At 35.8% G+C, this 24,744-nt stretch overlaps 1 protein-coding gene across 1 annotated transcript; it reads left to right on the plus strand.

Annotated features, from left to right (window-relative positions):
- The first annotated feature begins 781 nt into the window (after positions 1 to 781).
- On the plus strand, positions 782 to 5,095 carry LOC130737488 (geraniol 8-hydroxylase-like). The gene is made up of 2 exons (XM_057589270.1): positions 782 to 1,743; positions 4,100 to 5,095. The coding sequence occupies exons 1-2, from the start codon at positions 847 to 849 to the stop codon at positions 4,709 to 4,711; spliced, it is 1,509 nt and encodes a 502-aa protein (XP_057445253.1). The 5' UTR covers positions 782 to 846; the 3' UTR covers positions 4,712 to 5,095.
- Positions 5,096 to 24,744: the final 19,649 nt, after the last annotated feature.

The raw sequence follows: 24,744 nt of genomic DNA on the forward strand, positions 1-24,744 counted from the left end.
TTTATACATGGAAGTAAAGAAGGAGAAGAGGGTTAGAGTCTTGAATTCAATAGTATACTTGTTAAGTGTACAGAGGATGCATCTCTGGCAGTGGTGTGTTTTTCTACTTTTGGGGTGTTGCGCGGTGGAGTTATTTTTGAAGGCCCGATGCAGACAAGGTTGGTGGTTATGATGCAACTTGAGCCATCGGTGGTGATTTGTTATCTTGGGCTTCGTTCTGAGGTGCTTTAGTCGATAGTTCGTGCGTTGATGCATGTCTAGTGCCGAGATGTGGCTCCGTTTTTGTTGGGTTGTGTGACTTTTGTCACAATTTGGGTCTTCAACGGATGTCCATCTCGTAGGTTTTTGATCTGAGTTTGTTCTCATGATCACTTGGTAACAGTTTTAATATCTGCTTTATAGCATTGGATGACTATTTTTGTACTATCAACCTTTTATATATATATATATAACTTTTGTTTTTAAAAAAAATAGGATAAAGAAGAGAACATATAAATACATATAAATACTAGTATATTTAAATACCCACCAAACTATAGACTGAAATACCCAAACACTTCATATCATGCACATCTCATTTTTCCCTCTCTATATATCTTCTTATCAAATTTGTTCGGGTTGTTTAAATGACTTTAGAAAGAAGTAATTTGCATTATCATACTGCATTAATTATTTTGTTTTACTTCATCTCTTCATTTTTCACCATATCAAGTGTAATATTAATCCTAGAAGATTGTCAATGGAGAGAGAGAAAGAAAGGTCATCTCTTATCCTTCCATTTCCCTATATATATGGTATTATGGTGTGTGGATTCAACGCTGCAATATCCCCCCTTCACCACAAGAAATGGACACAATCAGCTGCATCTTGCTATTTCTCCTTACCATCACCTTTATACTGTTTCTTGCCAATACAATCTTGAAACCAAACCACAAGAAGAAGAAGCTTCCACTTCCCCCAGGACCAAAGGGTCTTCCCATAGTTGGGAACCTCTTCCAACTTGGCCACAAACCCCATCAAACCTTGGCCACTCTCTCCAAAACCCATGGCCCCATCATGACCCTCAAACTTGGCCAAATCACTACCATAGTCATGTCCTCCTCCGAAACTGCCAAATCAACGCTCCAAATCCACGACAATTTCTTATCCAACAGAAAGATCCCCGATGCCATGAAAGGCTATAACCAAGACCGTTACAGCTTACCCTTCATCCCCGTCTCGCACCGTTGGAGAGACCTCCGGAGAATCTGCAACAATCTATTATTCTCCAACAAGAATCTCAATGCTAATGAACAATTAAGATGCGACAAGATTTTAGAGCTCTTCAATGACATCAAGAAAAGCATGTTGAAAGGTGAGGCCGTTAATGTTGGAAGGCTGGCTTTCAAGACCACCATAAACTTGCTTTCAAACACGATTTACTCAGTGGATTTGATTCGCTCTGCGGATAAAGCTGGGGAGTTTAAGGAGGTGATTGTGAGTATCATGAAGGAGGTTGGGAGGCCCAACTTGGCTGATTGTTTTCCGGTGTTGAAGGTGGTTGATCCTCATGGGATAAGGAGGCGCACAGGGAGTTACTTTGAGAGGTTGATGAAAATTTTCAAGGGATTGGTGGAGGAAAGGTTGAAGCAGAGGAAAGAGAGTGGTTACAACACCAAAAATGACATGTTGGATGCCATGCTCGACAATGCTCAACATAACGGTTCAGAGATGTACAAAGATAAGATTGAGCGTTTATCAGTGGTATGCTTAATTTCCTTTTAACAACCCTTTTATTTTACAGCATGGTTGGATTTTCTATTAATGACATTTTACCTGCAAACATGAGTTATGATTTATACACACCTTTATTTATTTTCTTTTTTCTATCAAATCATTTATCACAATTTATATTTTCTCTAATTTCTTCCTATCTCTCTCTTCCTCCACCTATTTATACTCTTTGACTGTTCACTTTTTATTGTTTTCAAATATCATAAATGTTTTTATAATTCACACCTTTACACCCACATTTTTTAGAGATGGATAAGAATGAAAGAGAAACGAATGATATGATATGATATGATAAGTGATATGTAAATGGAGAAAGAGAGTCACGAAGTAAATGTGTGAACAATTGATTATTACATCTTTCCGGTTTCCACGATTAGATTTATGAGATTTAAATCTATTTTTCTTACAAAAAAAAATATTATATATTTTCATCATAGTCAAATTAAGTATATCCTCCGTATCAAATCCTATAATCAATCAATCAATATATATTAGAAAAGAAGAACTTCTATCAAGCTGAATTAGTATCGCGCGTGTCATTCTCATAAAAAAAATTCCACGTGTCATTCTCATAAAAAAATTTCACATGTCATTTCATTAGATAACTTCTCTTCTGTTGTGTTATTTTATCTTAAAATCGAATTTTAAAAGTTTTGCCCTAATTATGTAAGATTTACCTTGATTACTCCTTACTAAATTTATTTCCAAAACAAATCTTGAAACCGTTTACATTATCTCTTTAAATTAGGAAGAGTCTCAAGCCTAATTTACTGCATATTTACTGAATCTCCTGATTTCTCCTTTTATTTTTTCTCATGATCTACAATATAAAAATAAATATATGTAGTGCTGAGATTATAATCCATTAAAATTATAAAAAGTTTTCCCTAATTATCTAAGATACTGCACCAGTCTGTTGAACGTGTTCCCTAAACACATATTGGGAACAATTTTAAAAAAATTAAAACATAAATAACTTAGAATTTTAAGAAAAATAACTGAAAATGAACTCGGATAATCACATTTATGATTAATTGATGTATCAAATATAATATACATATTCCCCGTGCCACGCACGAGAAAAAACACCAGTTGTATACTATTTCTAAACCAAATTAAAAGTGACAACTCTAACAAGTGTCACCCCCTCATTTTATGTCTTTCTTCATAAGCTTCTTTCCCGTACTATAATTAATTAGTAGGCAGATGATGTCATATTTATATTTTCTGATTTTTTAGTAATTTAAATATTAAATAATTTAATGTTTTTAAAATAATTAATGTATTAATATTTCATTTAATAGTTATTAATGACATTAGAATAATTAACAAAATTTAATTGTGACTTTTTTAAAAAATAACTACTATATTAATTTGTCATTTAATGGTTTTAAATGCACATTAGATTAATTAATTAAAGTCAATTGTGAATTTTCTACCATTAAGATGTATGGTAACAATTTTTTTTTTTTTGCATTTCCAGAAAAAAAAAAATCTTTTTTTATAATGATTATAGTTATTTTTTATATTAAAAAAATTAAATGTAATATCTTATGTTAAAAATGATATCAAATATGCCATAAAATAATTAATATCAAATTTTTTAAAGGATTGATTTGGAAATTAACTCAAAAGTTTTGTCTTTTATGTTTTCTTATATATATTCGGAAGATTAAAATAGTTTTGTTATATTGATTCAAAACATAACAAATTAGGAAAAAAGGGAATTAGAATGTTCCTAGCTAGGATTAGAAAAAAAAAAACTTTAATATGTGATATACGTGTTTTAAAAAGAAAATCAAGAGAGAAAATATAAAAAGATCTAATGTATGCTGATAATGTACTCTTATTTCATCTGTGTGTGACGCGGGATCAATACTAGTTAAGTATTTTTTTTTTTGAGTATATTTAGATATATACCCATCAATAAGAGACATATTTTTCAGAATTCAGATGTAATAGAGTGGAAGGCCAATGTATCAGTAGAGAGAAGACCTATGTGTCTGCAGAGAGTTATAGTTTCTTTGTTCGTCCTCCTCGCTATGGCGAGATATGTTATTTTCAATTAATATGATGATTTTCTGCTGTAAAAATAAAATGAACGACAGAGTCACAATTTTTAATAATTTGTGGTCCAAACTTTATGATGGATTGATGGTTACACTTTACAAATTTTGATATTGTATTAGAACCTTCTAATTTGATAGTTGTACATTTCAAAAAAAAAATTGATAGCAGTAAAAAGTCATGAAAAAAACTTAGAATTGAGCAAGATTTATGGTAGATTGTGAAGCATCTCACTTTCTAATTAATGTGCTTTTGTTAGGACCTATTTGTGGCAGGAACCGACACAGTTACATCTACAGTAGAATGGACAATGGCCGAGTTACTACGTAACCCAGAAGTTATGTCAAAAGCAAAATCAGAGTTGGAGAAAACTATTGGCAAAGGCAAGCTAGTTGAAGAATCACACATTGAGAGACTCCCTTACTTGCAAGCAATTGTTAAAGAGATTTTTCGGTTGCACCCAGCAGTCCCACTTTTACTCCCTCGACAAGCCGAAGTAGATTTAGATATGCACGGTTATACGATCCCGAAAGGTTCACAAGTTCTGGTTAATGTATGGGCTAATGGGAGAGATCCAAATTTATGGGATAATCCAAATTTGTTTTCACCAGAGAGATTCTTGGGGTCAGAAATTGACTTTAAGGGTAGAAGTTTTGAGTTGACACCATTTGGCGCTGGGAGAAGAATATGTCCTGGCTTACCATTGGCAATAAGACTGTTGTTCTTGATGTTGGGTTTGCTTATCAATTGCTTCAATTGGGAGCTTGAAGGTGGAATCAAACCAGAGGATATGGATATGGATGAAACATTTGGACTTACCTTAGAAAAGACTCAACCAGTCCTGGCGGTTCCAACCAAAACAACTAATTGAATAAACAGTTTGTGAGTCTCTAAATACCACTTTGTTTCATTGATTCCAAATTGTGCAGATTGTTGCCACCCATCACTCTGTTGTAGGGATGACACTTTTGCCCAAATTCATGGGTACCCGCATGAACCCGATCCGATTTGAAGGACAAAACTCGAGTTGACTGGATTTGAGTTTTGCCCGTTATTATAGCAGTTTATGGGTTTGAGTTTGGTATTAGTTAAATCCGTGCCCATACCCGCCCGAACCCAAACCCAAAGATATCCGAAACATAAAATTACAAAAAACCCATCATACATATATATTTATAAACTTTGTTCTTAGTATTTGATGATTAATTGTACTTTTATATGTTTGAGAAATAAACTCTAAACTATTGTTGTCTCACTTTGGTGATGGATGAGGATGATGAATAGTATTTGTTTTTTTTTTTCTTTCTACGAATTTCACTTTTTTTTTTATGAAAGTAGGTTTTGGATCAGGTTCTGGGACAGGTTGCTATTTCACGTAAGTAATGAGTTTGGGTTGGGTTTCGGGTAAATCAAAAACTCAATGAGTTTGGACATGAATTTCATTTTATCGCCCAAAAGGGTTTGTGTTTGGGTTTGAGTTTGGTAATTGTAAAACCCGTGCCCGATCCTACCCGTTACCATCCCTACTCTGTTGGATTGGAACCAACTAGCTCTAGTATAGTTTCCCAGGTTTTGAATATTAGTTGGTTCTACTATAATCTTTGTTCGTGTGCCTCTTTTCTGGCTCTTTTATGTATTCGGTTGAAGTCCTCTTTGTATTTTTTATTCAATAGAATTTTAGTTTATAAAATAAACCCTAACACCTTTTAATTGAGGCATAATCAATAAAATTCTTAGACATAGTTAAAAGAAAAATAAATTTTAATCAAATTACAGAAGGAGAAAAAACGTGTCATTGACAAAAACATTTGTTTTTCCCCTTGTCAACGGTGGCACCCTCTCCATGCCTACAACATCTCCTTCCTACCATTTCCACCCCTCCATATCTATGATCTGTCGCAAACAAACAAGGGCTCTCTGGTTTGGAGTTGGAGGCATCCCTTCACCTTCGTAATCAACTCAAACAAACCCAATCCATTTCTCTGTTGATAAAATCAATATCAATATATATTAGAAAAGAAGAACTTCTCTAAGGTTGATTTGATGACGTGTCGCTCCCACATGCCAAGTTAATGACGTGTCGCTCCCAGATTAATTCTTACTTGATTTTTGACACGTGTCAAAGCTAGGCTCTTCCTTCTTACTCCTACTTGCCACATGTGCCCTGATTTCTCCTTTCACCTAAACCTAAACTATTCCCCGCTTTCAATTGAGCGGCTCCTCTCCCACAACGAACCTGACTTAGCGTTGTGCACGGTGGAGAAAACCGAGAAGCAGAGATGATGCGTTTTCGGATTCTAATCTGAAATCTTCTTCTTCCTCCTCTAACTTTGTTTCCGCAATTCATCGCTCATTTGCGCCCAAACCCTAACTCGAGGTAGTCCTCTTATCATGTTATTGCTTTTTCTGCTTCCACTGTTAGTCTGAAACTCATTCACTCACTCTGTTTCGGCCATTCTTGATGTCAAGGTTCACTTTTCTTCGACTTGAGAGAGTAAGGATGAAAGGAGTGAAGACACCACAAGGGAAGAGGATATGAAGACAGGAAAGGAGCGGGAGTGGCTGCGTGTTTTGGCGTCGGGTGAGGAAATGGCGAGACGAGCTCGCAATATTCATCGCTCAGATCGTCGTGGTGTTACTGGTCCGCTGTAGCAGGTCACACCGTCAGGAAGCTCAACGTCAAGGAGAGAACCAGAACTGATTCTGAGAAGCGCATCAGACCACTCACGTTCTTTCTTTCTCTAAGTCACTCTATCCCTCTCTCCTTTTTACTTCATGCTGCTTCATTGCAATTCCTTCCCTGTTTGGCTTTGATTGGCACATTTTCATTGCTGTTTCCAAGCATATAACATGATCGATGACATAAGTGAATGAATTTTCTCCACACTTTTATCATATCATCGGTGCATACTACATGTTCGATGAAATTCCTGAACGAATTTTCTTAACTGAGTGCATTTTCTGTTCTGCATACACATAAACTTCAGGCACATCTGTTTGGTTCTATGAGTTTTCCGACACATTTTTACATTGTCATGAGATGCAAATACAATCTGTTTAATTGATTGATTGATGTAAATCGTACTTCATATCATCCCTGTATGCATTAGTAAAGAACATCTTCATTGTAATGTACCCTAGATAGATACATGCAAATGGTGTTAATTATTTCTTTCTTTCTGCATATGAAATTGAAGGACATGGTGCTGAAGTTTTCTGACTCTTCCAAGCAATCATCAAGATCTGGACCAGGTTCAAGTTCAAGAGGAATCAGACCAATAGAGAATCCTGAGAACACTGTGGCAGTAGGGGTTCAATACCCTGACATGGGAGGAGTTGGTTCAGCCTCTGCCCGTGCTTGGGAACTTAGAACCTCCTTGAAAATTGTGAGTGGCAGCTCTGTTCCTTTCATAGTTTTAGGTGTTTATTATGTTATTGTTATGATCTTAATTCTTAAATGCTTCTTTTGTTTCTTTTTTATTTATTGCAGAGCTCAATGCACTGTGTTTTGTTAGTTTGTCCATGATTCTCTCTTCCTTTCTTTCTAATTCTTTGAGCTGACTACAAGAAATACTTACAAGCTTCCTTTGCTATATGCAGGTTGCACGACAAGAAGAAGAAGAAGCACGAGCATGGCCATGACCATGACAGTAGCAGCAGCAGAGACAACGATTATGTCATGTGTTTCTGCTTTCTTAAGACTTAACCATATAATCATTATGTGACATTTTATTGCTGATTAATAAAAATGGTAATATATTACTTGCATTTTCTGATGTGTTGATTGTTTCTCATGCTACCTGCAGGTTCAGCAGTACTGCATAAACTGTGGAGTATGCATGGGCAAGTACTTTTGTGCTACATGCAAATTCTTTGATGATGATGATGTAAGTTCTCTCGCGAGATAGAAATTGAGTTATGTTTCCTTCTTCGTGGATGTTTGTAAATTCTCTTACAATTGATTTCGAAGTCAAAATCAATTATGATTTATGAGAGTGGCATATTTTGGAATATTCTATTAAGAAGTTGTTCAATCTTTCAGATTTCAAAAAACCAATACCACTGTGATGAATATGGCATCTGCAGGTAAAGATCTTCAATCAGTTTTCTAATTGTTATATTTCCTACTCCACATTGCTTTAACAGAATTTGATCATCATCTTCTCTATATAATTGCTTTTTCAGAATTGGAGGCAAGGATAACTTCTTCCATTGCAAGAGATGTGGTGAGTTCACCAAATGCACTGAGAGGAGTTTTTTACCTTAAAACTTTGTATTATTGATTACTCAGAACTCCCTCTACAAATGATTTTCTTTCTCAGTTCCCAACAATATTCATGTGTGTCCTTATTTGTAAATTGATTATTCTTTTTGCAACACCTAAGAAAAAGCACCGTCTCCCATCTGCTTACAATCGTTTCATGAAGTGAGTTCAGATTTCTGGAGAGATGTGGATTTTTTGTCTTTGTTTTTTTTTTCACTACAACAACACAGATTGCACTATTACATTCTCTATTTCTCTTACTCTATTTACTTTCTTAGTACTATGACACGTATAACATATATGGTTGATTTGATGTGATTGTCAGAGGGGAGATACAGCGGATCAAAGCAGCAAATCCTCAGATCCCACATCGAGAAGCTTTCAGTGCTGCAGCCAAAAATGTAAATCTTTTCACCCCATTTTTTATATATAGGTTTTTAGGGTTAGCACTTAGCACTGCACTTTGCTACTACTACTTGAAACTCAAAAGATTAGTTTTGTAGTGATGAACATCACATTAACTGCACATACCATCTATATGCAATACTCAATCATCTATGTAATTTTTTTGTTTAATCTTTGTTAAAATATGCCATGCACTGTGTACCAAAGACTCTCTTGGAGCACCTGATTAAACTCATACTATTTATTTGGAATATTTGAAGTATTATATGATTGTGGATTGGTAGGAATTGAGATGAGAACTGGTGGTATATTGACCGCAGTTTTCTCCCTAATAGACTTAGCTTCTCATTTTCAAGTACTTAGCTAATTTGATTTGGGCCCATATTGCATGGACTTTTATGCTTTATTATACTTTGAAGTGATTTGCTGGGTAATGTGAACTGTAACTTAGTTTTGATTACAACAGTTCATGGCATGCTGCATAACAAAGCGAGGTAGAATTGAAGGTCAAATCAAAACTGTTAAAGCTGCTGCAAGAATGAGGGCTGAGGAAGAATTGAGGCAACGAAGAGAAAAGGAAGGAGAAGCTGCACGAGCTGCAATAGAAGAGGTTTCTTTTTCTCTTCTCAAACATTGTAACTGGTTTTGGTCTTTTATGTTGGTTTAATATATTCATATTTAAAAGTTTAGAATATTAAATCTATTCTAATATCTAACATCTTAAGCAAATCTAATCTAAAATCTATAAGTTGTTGTTGTTGTTGTTGTTGTTGTAATATATTAGATTTTATCAATTAGTAATCTACTTTTTATTTAGTTTCCAGCAAATCTATAGTAATCTGTTTGCTTTAGATTTTAGATTAGATACAAAAAGTAAAATACTGCTCCACGTGAAGCTACTTTATCTCAATGGTGAGTGCTCCTTCTTCAATGGATCGTTGCTCCCTGGGAGTATCAGTAAAAGAGAAAGGTAGCATGCTCTAGCTCTTTGTTATTATGGATCAGGTAAGGACATGATAGCACTGACTCTTCTCTAAATTTTTTTGAGTAGTAGAGCAACATATCTACCTCTGCTTTGACATTGTTAACAAAGCCTGACATTGTCTGCTCAGAGAGATAAGCCTTCATCAAACTTTGTAGTTAGATTGTTCATGTTTTTTGGGTTTATTGTGAGATGATAACTTTTGATTCATGATGCTTGCTACCTGTTTAAGCATGCACAGAACTGATCTATAATTGAGGTAGTGTTTGCTAGATAAATTAGAATATTGCATAACATGTAAATCCTTTTCTGCATTTGATGCATATCTGTAAATAATAGAGCAAAGAATTACATTAGACAATGTTTGGTCAAACCTTCTCCATCAATATTTTGGAGTTGATGGAAGTTGCTTTTAGCGTCATTATGTAAATACACTACAGATGTTGAGGATAGGATAACTGGATTCAGAGGAGAGGTGGCAAACTGTTTGAGATGGTGAGACATTCTTTCCACTTTTTTGTTGGTAAACAGATTGGAGAGGGTCATTTTTCAAGTGTGAAAATAACATGTAAGGTTTTCTGCCCTTTTCATACTTTATGATATATTTTGCACCTAATTTTTTTTGTTTTTCTTGAGTGGCTTGGTTGAGTTTTGTTCTACAATAAAAACCAAAGAAAAGATAGGAGGAAGGAGAGGGAGCCTTATCGATTTATTTATTCACATTAAGTTTGAGGAAAGCATATTGAAATCTGAAGAAATATTAGAAGAAATAATCACCTCTATTGATTTTGATTTATTTTTAGGCCAACTACCTTTGCTTTGCATACTAGAAGAAATGTTTTTGGTTTGGTTGGATGAGATCATCCTAATGCATCAAATGCACTTGCTACAATTACACATTCTAATGTTTCTCTCTTTTCATTCTCCACGCACCTCTACATTGCATCTTGAAATCTGGATTTTGTCATGGATACCAGAGGGAACTGAGAAGTTAATCATACATTCAAGAAGTAGTTCTCTCATGTTGTCGAACTGACATTATATACTGCTCTGCTCTATGATTTTAATGCACATATCCTCCTTAGGGATAACCTTGAAGCTAATCTCGCATGGGATTCCCACGCCTTCCTTTCCCATCAACACCAAAAAACTCAATCCAAGTATAGTCGGCAATTCCCCCACACCATACTGTCAACTATAAAGCAATTGATATTTTTGCTAGGTTTTAGTTTTAAGTTGCTTTACATTGAACTGTGACCCATATGACTTTTATTGTAGATTGTAATTGGAGCTGTGAGCTTACATCGGCAATATATTACTCAAGTGTGAAAACATGATGTTGATTGGGTTGTCACCAGATCTGTTGAACCAGATCTGTTTCATGTCTGGGATTTGTTAAAGCTATCATGCTCTCTCTTTTGCCAGGTACAGTAAGCTATATGACAAATATGGGAAAGAAAATGAGGCATGTATAACAAGGAGAATATTTGATGCGTTTCAAGTTATAGGTACTTACATGATTGGTAGTATAATGTATAACAAGGAGAATATTTAATGTGTTTCAAGTGGTTTTAGGATTGGTCGTATAAGATTTCAAGCTTTTTTAGGCTCTGATATCAAACTGTATTTCTGTTTCTATTTTAATGATTTTGAATATTGAAGTGTTTTTTATTGGTGTTCTTAAATTAATTTTAGTGGAATTTATTAATATATTTACTTTTATATTGTTGTCTACGCACTTAAAGGAAATGCAAAAAATATTTAACTAATGCGTACAATTAAATATCATTTTTCTTTTGTAAACATTTCAGGATCATTTACTTTTTCGACAACAAATATATTATTGAAAGGATTAGAATTTGATTATGGGAATATTTTGTACAAGGATTATAATATATAGTTTATATTTACTTATGATAAAATTATAGGTAAGAAAACTCTCCGCGCGGGATGAAAATTTTAATGAAAAATATTTTAGTGTGATCTTAATAGTAAAAGAATAGTACAAACTCAAGGGACCCTGCAATAGTACTGTGAACTTAATTTTAGTAATTTTCTTAGTTTTATAATAATTAAGGAGTAAATATTAATGTGAAAACATGACATAAAAGAATAGTACAAACTGAAGGGACCTTGCAATATTGGCTCAAACTTGGATTAGATGACTTGGTATAAACACAATAATGTCATACTTTATGATTTATCTTTAGCAATCATGATTTGTGCTACTATCACATTTTTTTAAAGATTAATACGTGTTTTGAATGATTTATTGGTGATTCCTTATATCCATGATTTGTGCTATTGTCTTCATGTTCATGAAGAATGTGAAACGAGTTCCTGTTGATTTGAATCAAGATTAGTTTATTTTAATGTGTGAAAATGAACACGCATAATCACGCTCATGAACAATCTTTTCTCTTTTTTTCACGGTAGATTAAATCAGCTATTGTTTATTAGCATCAGTAAACCAGCTCTTGATATATTTTGCATAATTAGATATTTGGTTAAGCAATTGACGAATTTCAATCTATGCAACAAGGGTTTCAATTTAAGACTTTTTGTCGACGTCTCTTTTATTTCATTTGCTGTATATTATATTTTAAAAAAACAAGGTATTGATTTACGTATCAAATACGACAGACAAATTCCTCGTGCAACGCGCGGGTAAAAAAACACTAGTTTATAAATAATAACTGTATCGTATTCCATGCACTAGAGGAGTATATTCTTCCATAGTGGGCTTGGTTTTTTTTAGGTAAGCCAAATTTTGTATTGAAAGGGAAGTACAAGGGATACTCCAAACCCAATACAAGAAAAAAGGAAAAAGTGCAAAAAGATTACAAGCTACAAACTACAGACCAACAACAGTAGCCAGCTAAGAAACAATTAAACAGAACTGCCCCACTCCTCTGGCTGCACGCATGACAAGCTTTTCGCTGAGTTCCATTGCCATGCTCTCAAGTTCACCAATTCCAGCACAGATTGCAAGCAAAACCCGACACCCCTGAAAACAATGCCATTACGGACCACCCATATAGACCAAACGCATGCCAGCCAAACTGTCAAGAAACCACAACGCTGTTTCTCTGAACCACCAAAGCTGAACTGTAGCAGGTGATCTCTAGCAATCATTGGCAAAGCTGTTTCAACCCCAAACCATTTATAACAAGCATGCCACAAGTCCATTGCCACAGAACAGGAGAAAAAAAAGATGAAAAGTTGTTTCTATGCTCACCCCGCATAATTTGCAAACCGATGCTCCTTGGTCCAAGGTCACCCCCCGCTTCATCAAATTTTCACAAGTAGGAACACGGTCAAGCAAACATCGCCATGCAAGACCCTTGACACTAGAAGGAGCATGGGAACGCCAAATCAGCTCGAAGGCAAGGTCAATTGGACCAAGCGAATGTTCCTTATGGTTATTTTTATTTTTATTTTTATGTTGATATGGAAGAAAGGCACACCGTATTAGACATGATAATATAAGCTTTACTAATACATTATAGACTTATCTATTGTTTGGTGCTAACATTGTATTGTATAAGCTTATACATCAATCCCCTCGTATACATTAAAATGATGGATTATTTAATCCACCATATAGATGATGAATAAGACATGCTAAGAGTGTGATGTATAAGCCACAACCACAATCCTCCACCATCGTCACCACACCACCCTCCACCATTGCTACCACCACTCTCCACCACCTTCGCTGCCACCACCGTCGTTGTCGTTGTCGTCATCGTTATCGCCACTGCCACCGCTAACACCACCACCCACCATTGCCACCACCATTATCATCATCATAACCATCACTTTCCACCACCGCCTCCACCACCTCAACCGCCATTGCAATCATTGCTACCACTACATACCGCCATGACCCAACACCACTACAGCCACAACCACCTCCCTCCGCTGTCGCCACCACCACTACCACCCCTACCACCATCACTTCCAACAACACCACCGCCGCTGCTAGCACCTAAACCACTACCGCTATCACATCCCTCCACCATTGCCACCACCACTTCCCTCCACCACTGCTACCACCATCACTTCCAACACTACCGTCGCCACCCAAACCACCACTCAGCATCACCATTCACCGCTGCCACCTTTAGCGCCACCACCACAACCACCGCCGCTGCCATTATCGCAACCACCTTAGCCACCACCGCTATCTTTACAACCCACTAACACTATCTTCATTTTTATAATATAATATATCATTATTCAAGATTTCACAAAACAAAAGTTTATATTAATTTAAACAAAATGATAAGTTATAAATGTGCCACCAAACGCTCTATATTATTAAAATTTTATCAGGCCTAATACTATCAGCCTTATACTATACAGCATAAAACAATTGAAGTGGCCCTAACCGAAAAACTTAAGCTTTTGGGATAATTGATTACTTGACATGGTATCAGAGTTTTTATGATTTAGCGGTCTAGAGTTCGATTCATGCACCCCTTACTTTCTAATTAAAAAGTGAAATTTAGGCACATGGTAAGTGGATGTGTGCATTTATCCTTGTTTCAAGCTCAAATGGCTCTTGCGTGACGGGGTGTGTTAGAATATAATATAAAACCATTAAGGTGATCCTTACCCAACAACTTAAACTTTTGATATAATTGGTTACTTGACAATTTTTTTTTTGAAAAAGGAAAATAGCTCGAGGAAAGGAGAACCAAGAAGCACATACGTGTTTGAATTTTTGGAAAAAAAAATTACAGACTTTATTTATTTATTATTTTAAAATAGGGTTTATCAAAATATGAGTTGTTAGGTTTGTGCTCTCCCAACTCCTCTTATTCTCTTCTCTCTCACAACACTCATCCTGGTGATAAAGTTTCCCATACGATGTCTTTATATCAAGCATATTGATACATTGAATAAAGTTAAGATCTCTCTCGTAAAATTGTGATAATGGGCATGTTAGATTATTTTATTTTATTTTTTGAAAATTATTTGTTAAGTTCAAACGTTTAGAGTCTGTTTGTTTACTGTTTTCAAAACAGTTTTCAGTTTTTAAGAACTGAAAACCTGTTTGGTTGAAAACAGTTCTCATTTTCAGTTTTTAAAACAGTTTCTGTTTGGTTGAAAACAGTTCTCATTTTCAGTTTTTAAAACTAAAAAACCAAAACAGCTAAAAGATGTTTTCAGTTTCTGTTTTTAGTTTCCAGGTATCAGTTTTCTAAATGTTGGAAAACAAGTCATTCAACCTGTTTTCTTCTTCTGAAAACTGTTTTAAAAATTGTTTTAAAAATTGAAAACAAAAACTACAACCAAACAGGCCCTTAATCCTCACAAACTCTTTTTTGTGTTTTAATGATAACAAAGACAAGGGTATAATAACCGAAGATATATTGACCATTACAATCCTGAAGACACTATCAACACAAGTTGTATCATCTACCGGGGTGTACATAAGTTTTATCGTCCCTTCAAGCTTTAAAGAACATCAATGCCCAAAGATTCAGTGGGCAAAGAAGAAGTGAAAGACTTGCTTTATCCAACACTTTGTCATCATTATCAGTATCAAGGACAAAGTTGGAGGAGGAGGGCACACAAATCATGCTTGTTCTCAATCATCAAAGGTCAAGTCATTGTTAGACCCTAAATTAGTTAGTCTATATATAAACTCTCTACAAAAATTCGGATATACACCAACAACCACGCATGGGATGTAGGACAATCACTCGGATCGACACCCAAGTCACTTGCCTCTTCACTAGTAACCTATTGTTGATATGCCATTTCTTTAGAAACTTCTCTTGTCGTGAAGAACCTACATATTTGTCGAACCTACCCGGTTCTTAAGAATCGGTGGTCACACAGTTTGGCTTGAACCTACCCGATTTCAAACCCTATTTTCCTTTACGCACAATGCCATGCAAACCAACAATTATCGAAAATGATAACACATCTCATATTTACATGTACATCTCAAGTTAGGCATGCATCACAACATAAAAATATCAACATAGCATCATAAAGGCATAACATCATTAAGGAATCATTGCATAGCCAATAAAGTATCATAGCAGAACTTCACATGTTTTAGTGTAAGTAACAACATCATTTAATCAACTCAACGTAACCATGTCATAGACCACAATCATCAATTCAACATAACCATAAGCATATCATGTTTTCATCATGCAAAAGACAGGACAAGTAGCAAAACATGATCTCAAACAAGACAAGTAGCACGGTAGGTCACATGCAAAACAGTCTCTAAGACCGAAGTTTCCTCACCTTGGCCGTTTTCCTTCCCAAAAGCATGTCCTAGATCCTCACGAACCTTGCTAATTGAACCTTCACAACATAAGTAACTAAGCTCGAACCAATAATCTTGCATATAAAACTCTTAACTTTGATTATTTATATTTTAGTTAGTATTTGCAAAAATCTTCTTTATAGAACTTCAAAATTAGAAATTAGTCTCGAAACTTTCACTAATTTATAAAAATGGTCCTTAAACTCTCAAATTTTTCTAGTTTCAACCCCTACTGAAAAACTAGAATTCTCTAACCCTAGGACGAGTTTTCAAAACAAAACCCACTCCCAAAAAACAAGCATAAGCTACGGCCTCTATATAGAAAAACGGTTAAATCCTTATTTTTTCAAAACATCGTCATAAACCCCTAACTTTCCAAAACTTGATACAAACCCCTTTTTAATTGAAAACATTTTCAAAGAAAACATACGAACTCATAAAACTCCAAAAATGTGCAAAGAAACTTTGCAACAGAAGCAACCCTATTTTAGCAAATTTTCCACAAAGAAAGAAAAAAAAGGAGAAATACATGGGGATGATATAGAAGAAACTTAACAAGGGAAAAGAAAAACCCTAGCCTACCTTGTGCTTAGAAGCAAGAAAAATAAAAATAATTTTCTTCCTCAAAGAGAGAGTGATACATCGAGTGTTTTGCATAGAGATAGGTTGAAAAAGAAAAAAAAATGATTTTTCTATCCCTAGAGCGCTATTCGACCAAGCCCATTATCGAGTAGAAAATCTTCTGCTTGATCTCTAAATGTTATTTTCATAATCCTTAATTTAGAAGATAATTTATCTAGTCTAAAGTCTAAGCAAAAGACTGACATCTGTAAAATAAATTAAATTCAAATCGCTCTAGAATATCTAATTAAATAAAGGTTAAAAAACACTTTTGACCCTGGTGTTTGAAGTTTGTGCAAATTCTACCCTCACTCACTCTATTTTTGTCGAAGTTTCTATCCCTCATGTTTTCAAAAAGTGCAGCGTCTACCGTTCCGTCCATTTCTGTTAAAATTTGGACGGTTTTTGTTGACATGGCCACGTCAGTAAAAAAAATTGGATCTTGGCAAAAATGGGGAAAGGATTCAAACCCATGACCTTAGGGTGACAAAACAAGCATTTAAATTTAACTAGTTGAGCAACCAATTCAATTGTCAATGCTGTGAACATATTAATATTTATATGATATATTATTCTCTTTCTTCATTCACCTGCAACACAACCAAACCCAAAAAATATAAAAACCCATTTGCCTCATCTGGATCGCGAAGCTCAGAGAGGGAGAAAGGGAAACACATTCGCCAAGGGTCGCTCTGCTTGTTGCCGGTGGTGTTGACGAGGAGGAGGATGTGCTCCGACAATCGTGGGGTCGCTTTGTCGGCGGTGTTGATGAGGATCGCTCTGCATGTTGTCGGCGGTGTTGACAAGGTCGCTCTGCTTGAATGGTGGTTGAAGGTGGCTGTTGTGTTGGCTATGGTGGTTGTTTGGGGAACGAGGGTGAAGAGAAGGAAGAGTATACAAAAAAGAGAAAAAGAAAAACCCAAAAATTGATGAATTATGGGTATCATTGTTACTAGCGTTTTTACCCGTGCGTTGCACGGCGAATTAGTTATTGATCCTTACATCAATCAACAGTTTGATTACAGAAAAATTGGCATACTTAAAATTACACTACAATCATATTAAGAGGGATAGAAGTTTCAAAAACATTTATTTAAATACTCAATTACGGTTGTGGTGATCTAAACATTCAATTTCAAAAAAAAAATCTAAATAATCAAACATATACCTTTGCATTGCATCGAGATATTGCTCTTCATATTTTTAAACATGTATCAAAATTATGAAAATTGCACTTAAATTACATGAAAAAATATTATATATTAGTTTTTACTCGAAAGTATTTCCATGTAAAAATATTTCTCCCCGTGAGAGTACTAATTTTTAACCCCATATTACATACTATCACCATTAGATTATCATACTTTTAAATTTATACTTCGAAAATTTAAAAAAAATTAAGAAATTATCAAAGTATATTTTCCTATTGTTAAATATGAAACTTAATACTTCAAAAACCTATAAAAAAGCAATCAAATTATTAAAATACATTTTTATATTGTTTGTCCATCAAATAGGGGTTGCAGACCACGTCACTTCACAATAATAACAACTTGAAACGCGAAGTCGTGTTGTCACTCAAAGTTTTGTACTCTTCCACTTAAATAATTTGCAATAACATGTTTTCATTTGATAATTGTAGAGTTGAGCAACATGTCAACTATAGCAACATATAATTACTGGTTGTATGCAATCAGCAAAGTACCCTAAAGAATTCACATATATAAACAAAACCATAATTGACTATTAAAAAACTACAAATAAATGGAATTGGAGACTGTAATCTATAGCAGCAATCAGAGAAGCTTTTTTTGGCAAATCTTTCAAAGACCATTTGTACCCCAGGTTCATATGTAAAGAATATGTCAATATGAATCAATTATAGATATATTAAAATGCTGGAAAAAATACTATAGAAGTAGAGGACACTGCTATTAGGATTTCATTTATGAGCCAATAATCTGCTCATTCAACCTTATGCAAACATACAATGCTCATATTACAGGAAATAGAAAAATGGAACTCATAATCTAGCTAGCTGAGGGGACAGCTTCCCCTTACTCAAATTTTCCTTGCCCTTCTCCTTTCCCTCCTACTCTTTAATTCTAACGGATTTTTATCATCAACCCTGCCAGCCAGCTCATGCTTCCGGAATGATAGTTTCCTTGCATTTTCCAGGTAAATGAGACCTGGTATATCCACATTCATAACAAAACTGAATTGTTAATCTCTCAACAAATATAGAATTGACTTTCCTTCCTATGTTAATGGGCAAGCGCACTATCATAAATCAATAAAAGTGACATAATGTATTTTTTATCTTTACCTTTTAAAGAGATTGAAAGGGAAACTACTTTAAAAACCTGGATATTCAAAGTTATAAAAGCAAAAATTTGGAAAAGAAGACATGTTTGAGAAGAAGACGCAGAATTATGTTTTGGAATCATCTAGTAATATTGAAAAGCTTGATTATAGGTTGCAAAGCATGCAGTAATAAGCATTAAATGTTCAGCATATCAAAGACCAAAACTTGAACCCCCTGGAGAACTTACAGACCTGTTAAAGATATTGAAAGGGAAACTACTTTAAAAACCTGGATATTCAAAGGTATGAAAGCTTGATTATAGGTTGCAAAGCATGAAGTAATAAGCATTAAATGTTCAGCATATCAAAGACCAAAACTTTAACCCCCTAGTGAACTTACAGACCTGTTAAAGAGATTGAAAGGGAAACTACTTTAAAAACCTGGATATTCAAAGTTATTAAAGCAAGAATTTGGAAAAGAAGACACGTTTGAAAAGAAAATGCAGAATTATGTTTTGAAATCATCCAATATCAAAGAAAAACCCAAAAATTGATGAATTCTGGGTATCATTGTTATGTTTGTTCATCATGACATTTAAGGCTCTTATTTTGCACTAATTTAACCCCCAATTCAAAAATTCAGAAGGAAGAAGAAGACCAAGATCAAAGATTTTTGGATTTTAAAGAAGATGAAGAATTTTGGATATTAAATTTCTGGGTTTTGGATTTTGGCTAAATATTAGTATGTTCACTATGTAAACAATTGAATTGATAGCTCAACTGGTTAGAGGATTGTTTTATCATCCCAAGATCATGGGTTCGAATCTTATCCCTATTTTTTCCCATGATCCAATTTTCTTTACTGACGTGTCATGGTACGTGGCCATGTCAGCAAAAACCGCCCAAATTTTAACAGAAATGGATGAAACAGTAGACGCTACACTTTTTGAAAACATGAAGGGTAGAAACTTCGACAAAAATAGAATGAGGGTAGAATTTGCACAAACTTGAAGCATCAGGGGTCAAAAGTGCTTTTTAGCGTTAAATAAAATAAAAAAAATTAAATCAACATCTTGACTCTTAATTTAAAATAAGAGAAAATCCTATTTATCATTAAATAAATCACTAAATAATTCAAACAATTATTTCTTCTCCCCCAAGGCATATCTCGCGCGCTTAACATCCCTTCCGAGATGTGGTCCACCAAAATCTTGCTACGTGATCGATATTGTATAAGAAACTTTTCTACAAAAAGACACTGTAAATTAAACATATCAATATTATATTCAAAATTCACAGAATTTCACACACATTATCATTATGATAATGAACATAACGTTGCACTTCTTGGGAAAAATGTTTGGCAGTTAATTCAGGAAGAGCCGAAACCTTGGGTTTTTTTGATTAGAGGGAAGTATGGTGCGCGTGGGAATTTGTTGTCTATGCAAAGCACGAGAGGGTCTGTGGTTTGGCGATCAATTCAGAAAGCGAGAGATGTTATTAAAAGTGGTTTCTCGTTCAAGATTGGGAATGGAGCATCATCCCTCTGGTTTACAGAATGGCTTGGCAATTTCAAGCTTTGTGACCGGGTTGCTGCTGTGGATATTCATGACCTCGAAGCTACTGTGCGGGATGTAATCATGGACTACCGCTGGGATTTCTCTTCTCTTTATACGCAGCTGCCAGCTGATGTCCAGCAGTTGATTATGCAGCGTGACTGTACAACCAGTAGTCAGGTTCGTGATTGTTTTGTTTGGTCTTCCTCAATCTCTGGTATGTATTCAGCTAAGGAGGGGTATCATTGGCTGCTGGCTGCGCGCCGTGCGTCGGATCCTGGCGGGAATAATCCTTCTACTGCTGAGGATTGGAGCTGGGTTTGGCGCCTGCACGGGCCCTTCAAGGTGCTCTTTTTACTTTGGCTCTGTTGCCATAATTCTCTTCCTGTAAATGATCTTCGCTTTCGCCGGAATATGTTCCCGTCACCGCTGTGCCCAAGGTGTAATTTATACCCAGAAACTGTCCTTCATTGTCTGCGGGACTGTTTTTTCGCTCGCCGCATCTGGCTTCGCTTGGGTCTTAGCCCGAGGCATGCTTCCTTCAGCTGCTCTGAACCACGGGACTGGTTAGATTTCCTCCTTGTTCAGGACCCCCCTCCTGACTTGGAACCTTTGCTTTTAGCTGACTCTCTAGGCTCAACCTTTGTTAGGTTGTAGGGGGTGTTTCGCTTTGTTTTTTTCTGTTTTGTTTTCGTTTGTTTCTTGTTAAGCATCAAAAAAAATTATGATAATGAAAACAATCAATGTTAATTTTAAAAATATTAATAATTATCCAAGTCTTACAGATGCCAAGGCGATGGTAAATCGTGTTTACCTTCGGCTTTAACCCACACTAATTAGGGCTTTGATAAAGTTAAAATATGGGTTTATTTGAAATGTAGAGAAATATTCTTCGTGACATAGATTAAATTCTTAAAGGTAGTTTGACAAATAGATTAATTAGGAGCATGATATTTTTGCATAAAAAAAGAACAAAACAATCTTTTCAAAAAAAAAAAAGAACAAAACAATCAAAACCAAAATAATAAAGAAAGGAATAAATGAGTGAAATAATAGATAAAGCACAATTAATCAATTTTGAATTGACCTATATATGAATTGAATTGGAGTAAAAGTAACGCCCTCAGTTTAATACCTTTTACATCCTTTTGAATTCCAATTTATTTATAATTTCAACGCCACTTGCATCGCAAAAGAATTTGACTAATAATTAAATAATTTGACTGACAACTATCATTTGAGTAGTAATAAAATGATTGACATATTGGTTATTGAATATTGATCACGAAATTCATAAAGAATTTTGACCAACCCTAACATTGGAATAATAATAATAAAATATTCATAGGATGTTCCACAACCCAAATTATCTTAAGTATACATAGACTCTCATATTTCCTGAACATACTATAAATTCCAATTGAGAAAGCATCAAGCTTCATCCTACACTCACTGCCTCATGCTCTCAGAACATCACCAAACAATGGCCCCATGGCATTCCAATGTACCTCTCTCCAAGTTCTGGACCCTTCGATTTCCACCTCTTGCCGCCACCCTTGGCCCTTGGTCCCAACCAACAAGCAAAGTCCTCCTCCTCCTCCTCCAAGAGGCCCCTTGGCAGGCCACCAGGCTCCAAGAGCAAGCCGAAGCCCGCAATGGTCATCACCCATGTCAACTACAACATGAGAGCTGCACTCATCTAGGTCGGTGTTGAAAACGACGTCAGGGAGGCAGTGGCCCAACTGGCTCGCCGTTGCAACTCCAGCATCATGGTGGTCCATGATGCGAGCACTATTTCCAACGTGACTCGCAGGCAACCTATGGGCGAAACACCTGCTTCTTTAATCGCCCCTGGACCCTTTGTTTAGTTGGGTTTCTCTGCCTCCTACGTGACACAACCTTCTATCGGCGCTGGCTTTCATTCTTTTTATTTTACTTCATTCATCTCGAATCTCCCTCCTTGTGTAATTCACCCCACCTTCACAATCTCCATCTCTAGCTTGCAGGAAAAAGTCTTTAGTGGGTTTGTTGTCGGGAAGGTCATGGCTGCGGATAATGGGGTCACTGTTACGGCTCTGTATTCCCATAGCTCTGAGTATCACAGTTTTAGTGTCATCACTGAAGGAGTTATTGTGGAAGAAGATATTGATAACCCTCATGACAGTGGTGTTAATAGTGATCACGAGGGTGCTAGTGGTTCTGGAGACGGTGGTTGTGCTAGTGGTTTTGGCATGCCTGGTTTTATACAAGATTGAAGAGAAAGTTTAGTTTGAATGTATCGAGACTAATAATATAATGAGATATTAAGAAAGAGATTGAGAAAGGTGTTAGGGAATAGGGATATTCTCATATTTTAGTAAAGTCTCAGTAATTTAATATATCTAATATTTCTAATTCATTTTATACGATTGTGATTCTCTTGTACGCGTTCAATTTTATATGGAGTAGCTGACCATAACACTAGTAATTAATTGGCTCCTAACAAATTTATGGCATAAGAAGAGAATGAATAATAACTCACTCCTAACTAGAGGCTTTAGAGTCAATTCAATATATTTCTAACTTCTATTTCTAGGTAGTGAAATACCCGTAGGATAATTCTGTGTTTTATGCCTATTTTCATTGATCACCTTACAATGACGTTTACTTGTAAGTTAGTGCAGTGGACAGTTAGCAATAACTTAACGATGATCTAATGTTTTAAGAGGGTATGGTTGACACAATAGATAATTAGGACAACACATATTATAACAGGGGTGGATTATCCAATATCATTATAGTCTAGAGGCCTTTCCAATATGATATTTTTTACGCTTTCTTTGTTTCCTGGTGTGATCTTGAGCAATGATCTAACTTCTGATTGCCTATACATTGATCCACTATGTAGAACCATGTATTTGCTTAGCCCCTTGGGTTCGATAATTGGGACATCACCATCCTATATTACTTGAGTGATACAATCCATTTGCTGTTGCGTGTGTGTATTTTTAGGGAAACATGTTTTTTATGTCATTGCTGGGGACTAAGTCTAGATATTTAGTTTTAAAGGTTTCTCATTTTTGCCATTAATCCTTTTTTTTTCCCTCTGTTTGCTTGTTCTGTAACGTTTTCTGTTCGCAGGTGTCCACGACCGTGCATCTCACTACACGACCGTATTATTTGTTTTCTTTTAACCAACTTGATCCTTCAAAACCATGTCTGTGCTAATAGAAAAAAGGTTTAATTTCACTTGGTCCTCCAATTTTGCCCTTCCTGTGAAAATCATCCCCCAACTACGAAATTAGCAAAAACCACCCTCAACGTTTACACGTCGTTGCAAAACTTGTCTTCCGTTACACTTCTATCTGAAAACTAACGTGAGAAGCTGATGTGGCTCCATCACGCGTGTCTCACGTGACTTTCTTGAGATATATTGATGACTGGACACTCACATGCATCTCACGTAACCCTAAAAGGCTCCAACAGTCATCTCATCCCTCGTCTTCTTCACCATGGAGCTCTTAAATGAGGGGTTTTTGATTCTTTGCCTCTCCCTCTGAATCTCGATCTGAAGAACGAAGAAGAAGTCTATGCGAGCTCCTCGAAGCGAATGGTGGAAGGAAATGGGAGGTGGGTCTCAAAGTTCTGGCTCGTATTCTTGTTCACAAAGGAGGAAGGGAGGTCCTTACCCTGAAGCAACTTCCCACAAATCACATCCAGCCTATCAACTATTGCAACATCATCATCTGAGTCAACATCATCTAATGATATCTCATGTGTATGCTCAACAAATACAAGAACTATCTTATACCCCTTAACATCAGAGCAGAACTGGTGCACATCCTTATCACTGATTATACACCTAAACTTGGACCTCGTCCCCCAGGGTTCCTATACTATAAAGCTTTAAAAGCCTTATACCCTAATCTAAATACCTCCTTACCCACTCAACCAACGCTTCTACAGAACCACCAACATATTCAATTCTGGGTTCAAAGGTCAAGTTCTCACCATGATGCAACAATATTTTTATACTATTATACACTAAGGAGATGGACAAAACAAAGGACAAGATTCAGATACAACATTTCAAAAAATATAAGATTCAGATACAAGATTCAGATACAACATTGATATAATTAAACTACACATTCAACATGACATAAAGATAAAGGGAAGAATAAAAAATCTGACCTTCGCACATGGGTAGAGGGCAAAGGAACAACATCTCGAAAAAGTTCAGGAATCTCTTGGACCACACCACTTGCTTCTTCCTTGTCACAGTCCACGTTCTTATCAATCACTTTCCTCGAAGTTGTCTTCTTCGCACCATTGTTCTTGTTCGCCGCTGGTTTCTTCATCGGGGTACCCTTCTTGGCACCATTATTCTTGTTCGCCGCTGGTTTCTTTGTCGGGGTCCCCTTCTTGGCACCATTGTTCTTGTTCGCTACTACAATCTTCGTCGGGGTCCTCTTCTTCGCACCATTGTTCTTGTTCG

This window comes from Lotus japonicus, chromosome 2 (genome assembly GCF_012489685.1).
Source record: "Lotus japonicus ecotype B-129 chromosome 2, LjGifu_v1.2".
Classification (NCBI taxonomy): Eukaryota; Viridiplantae; Streptophyta; class Magnoliopsida; order Fabales; family Fabaceae; genus Lotus; species Lotus japonicus.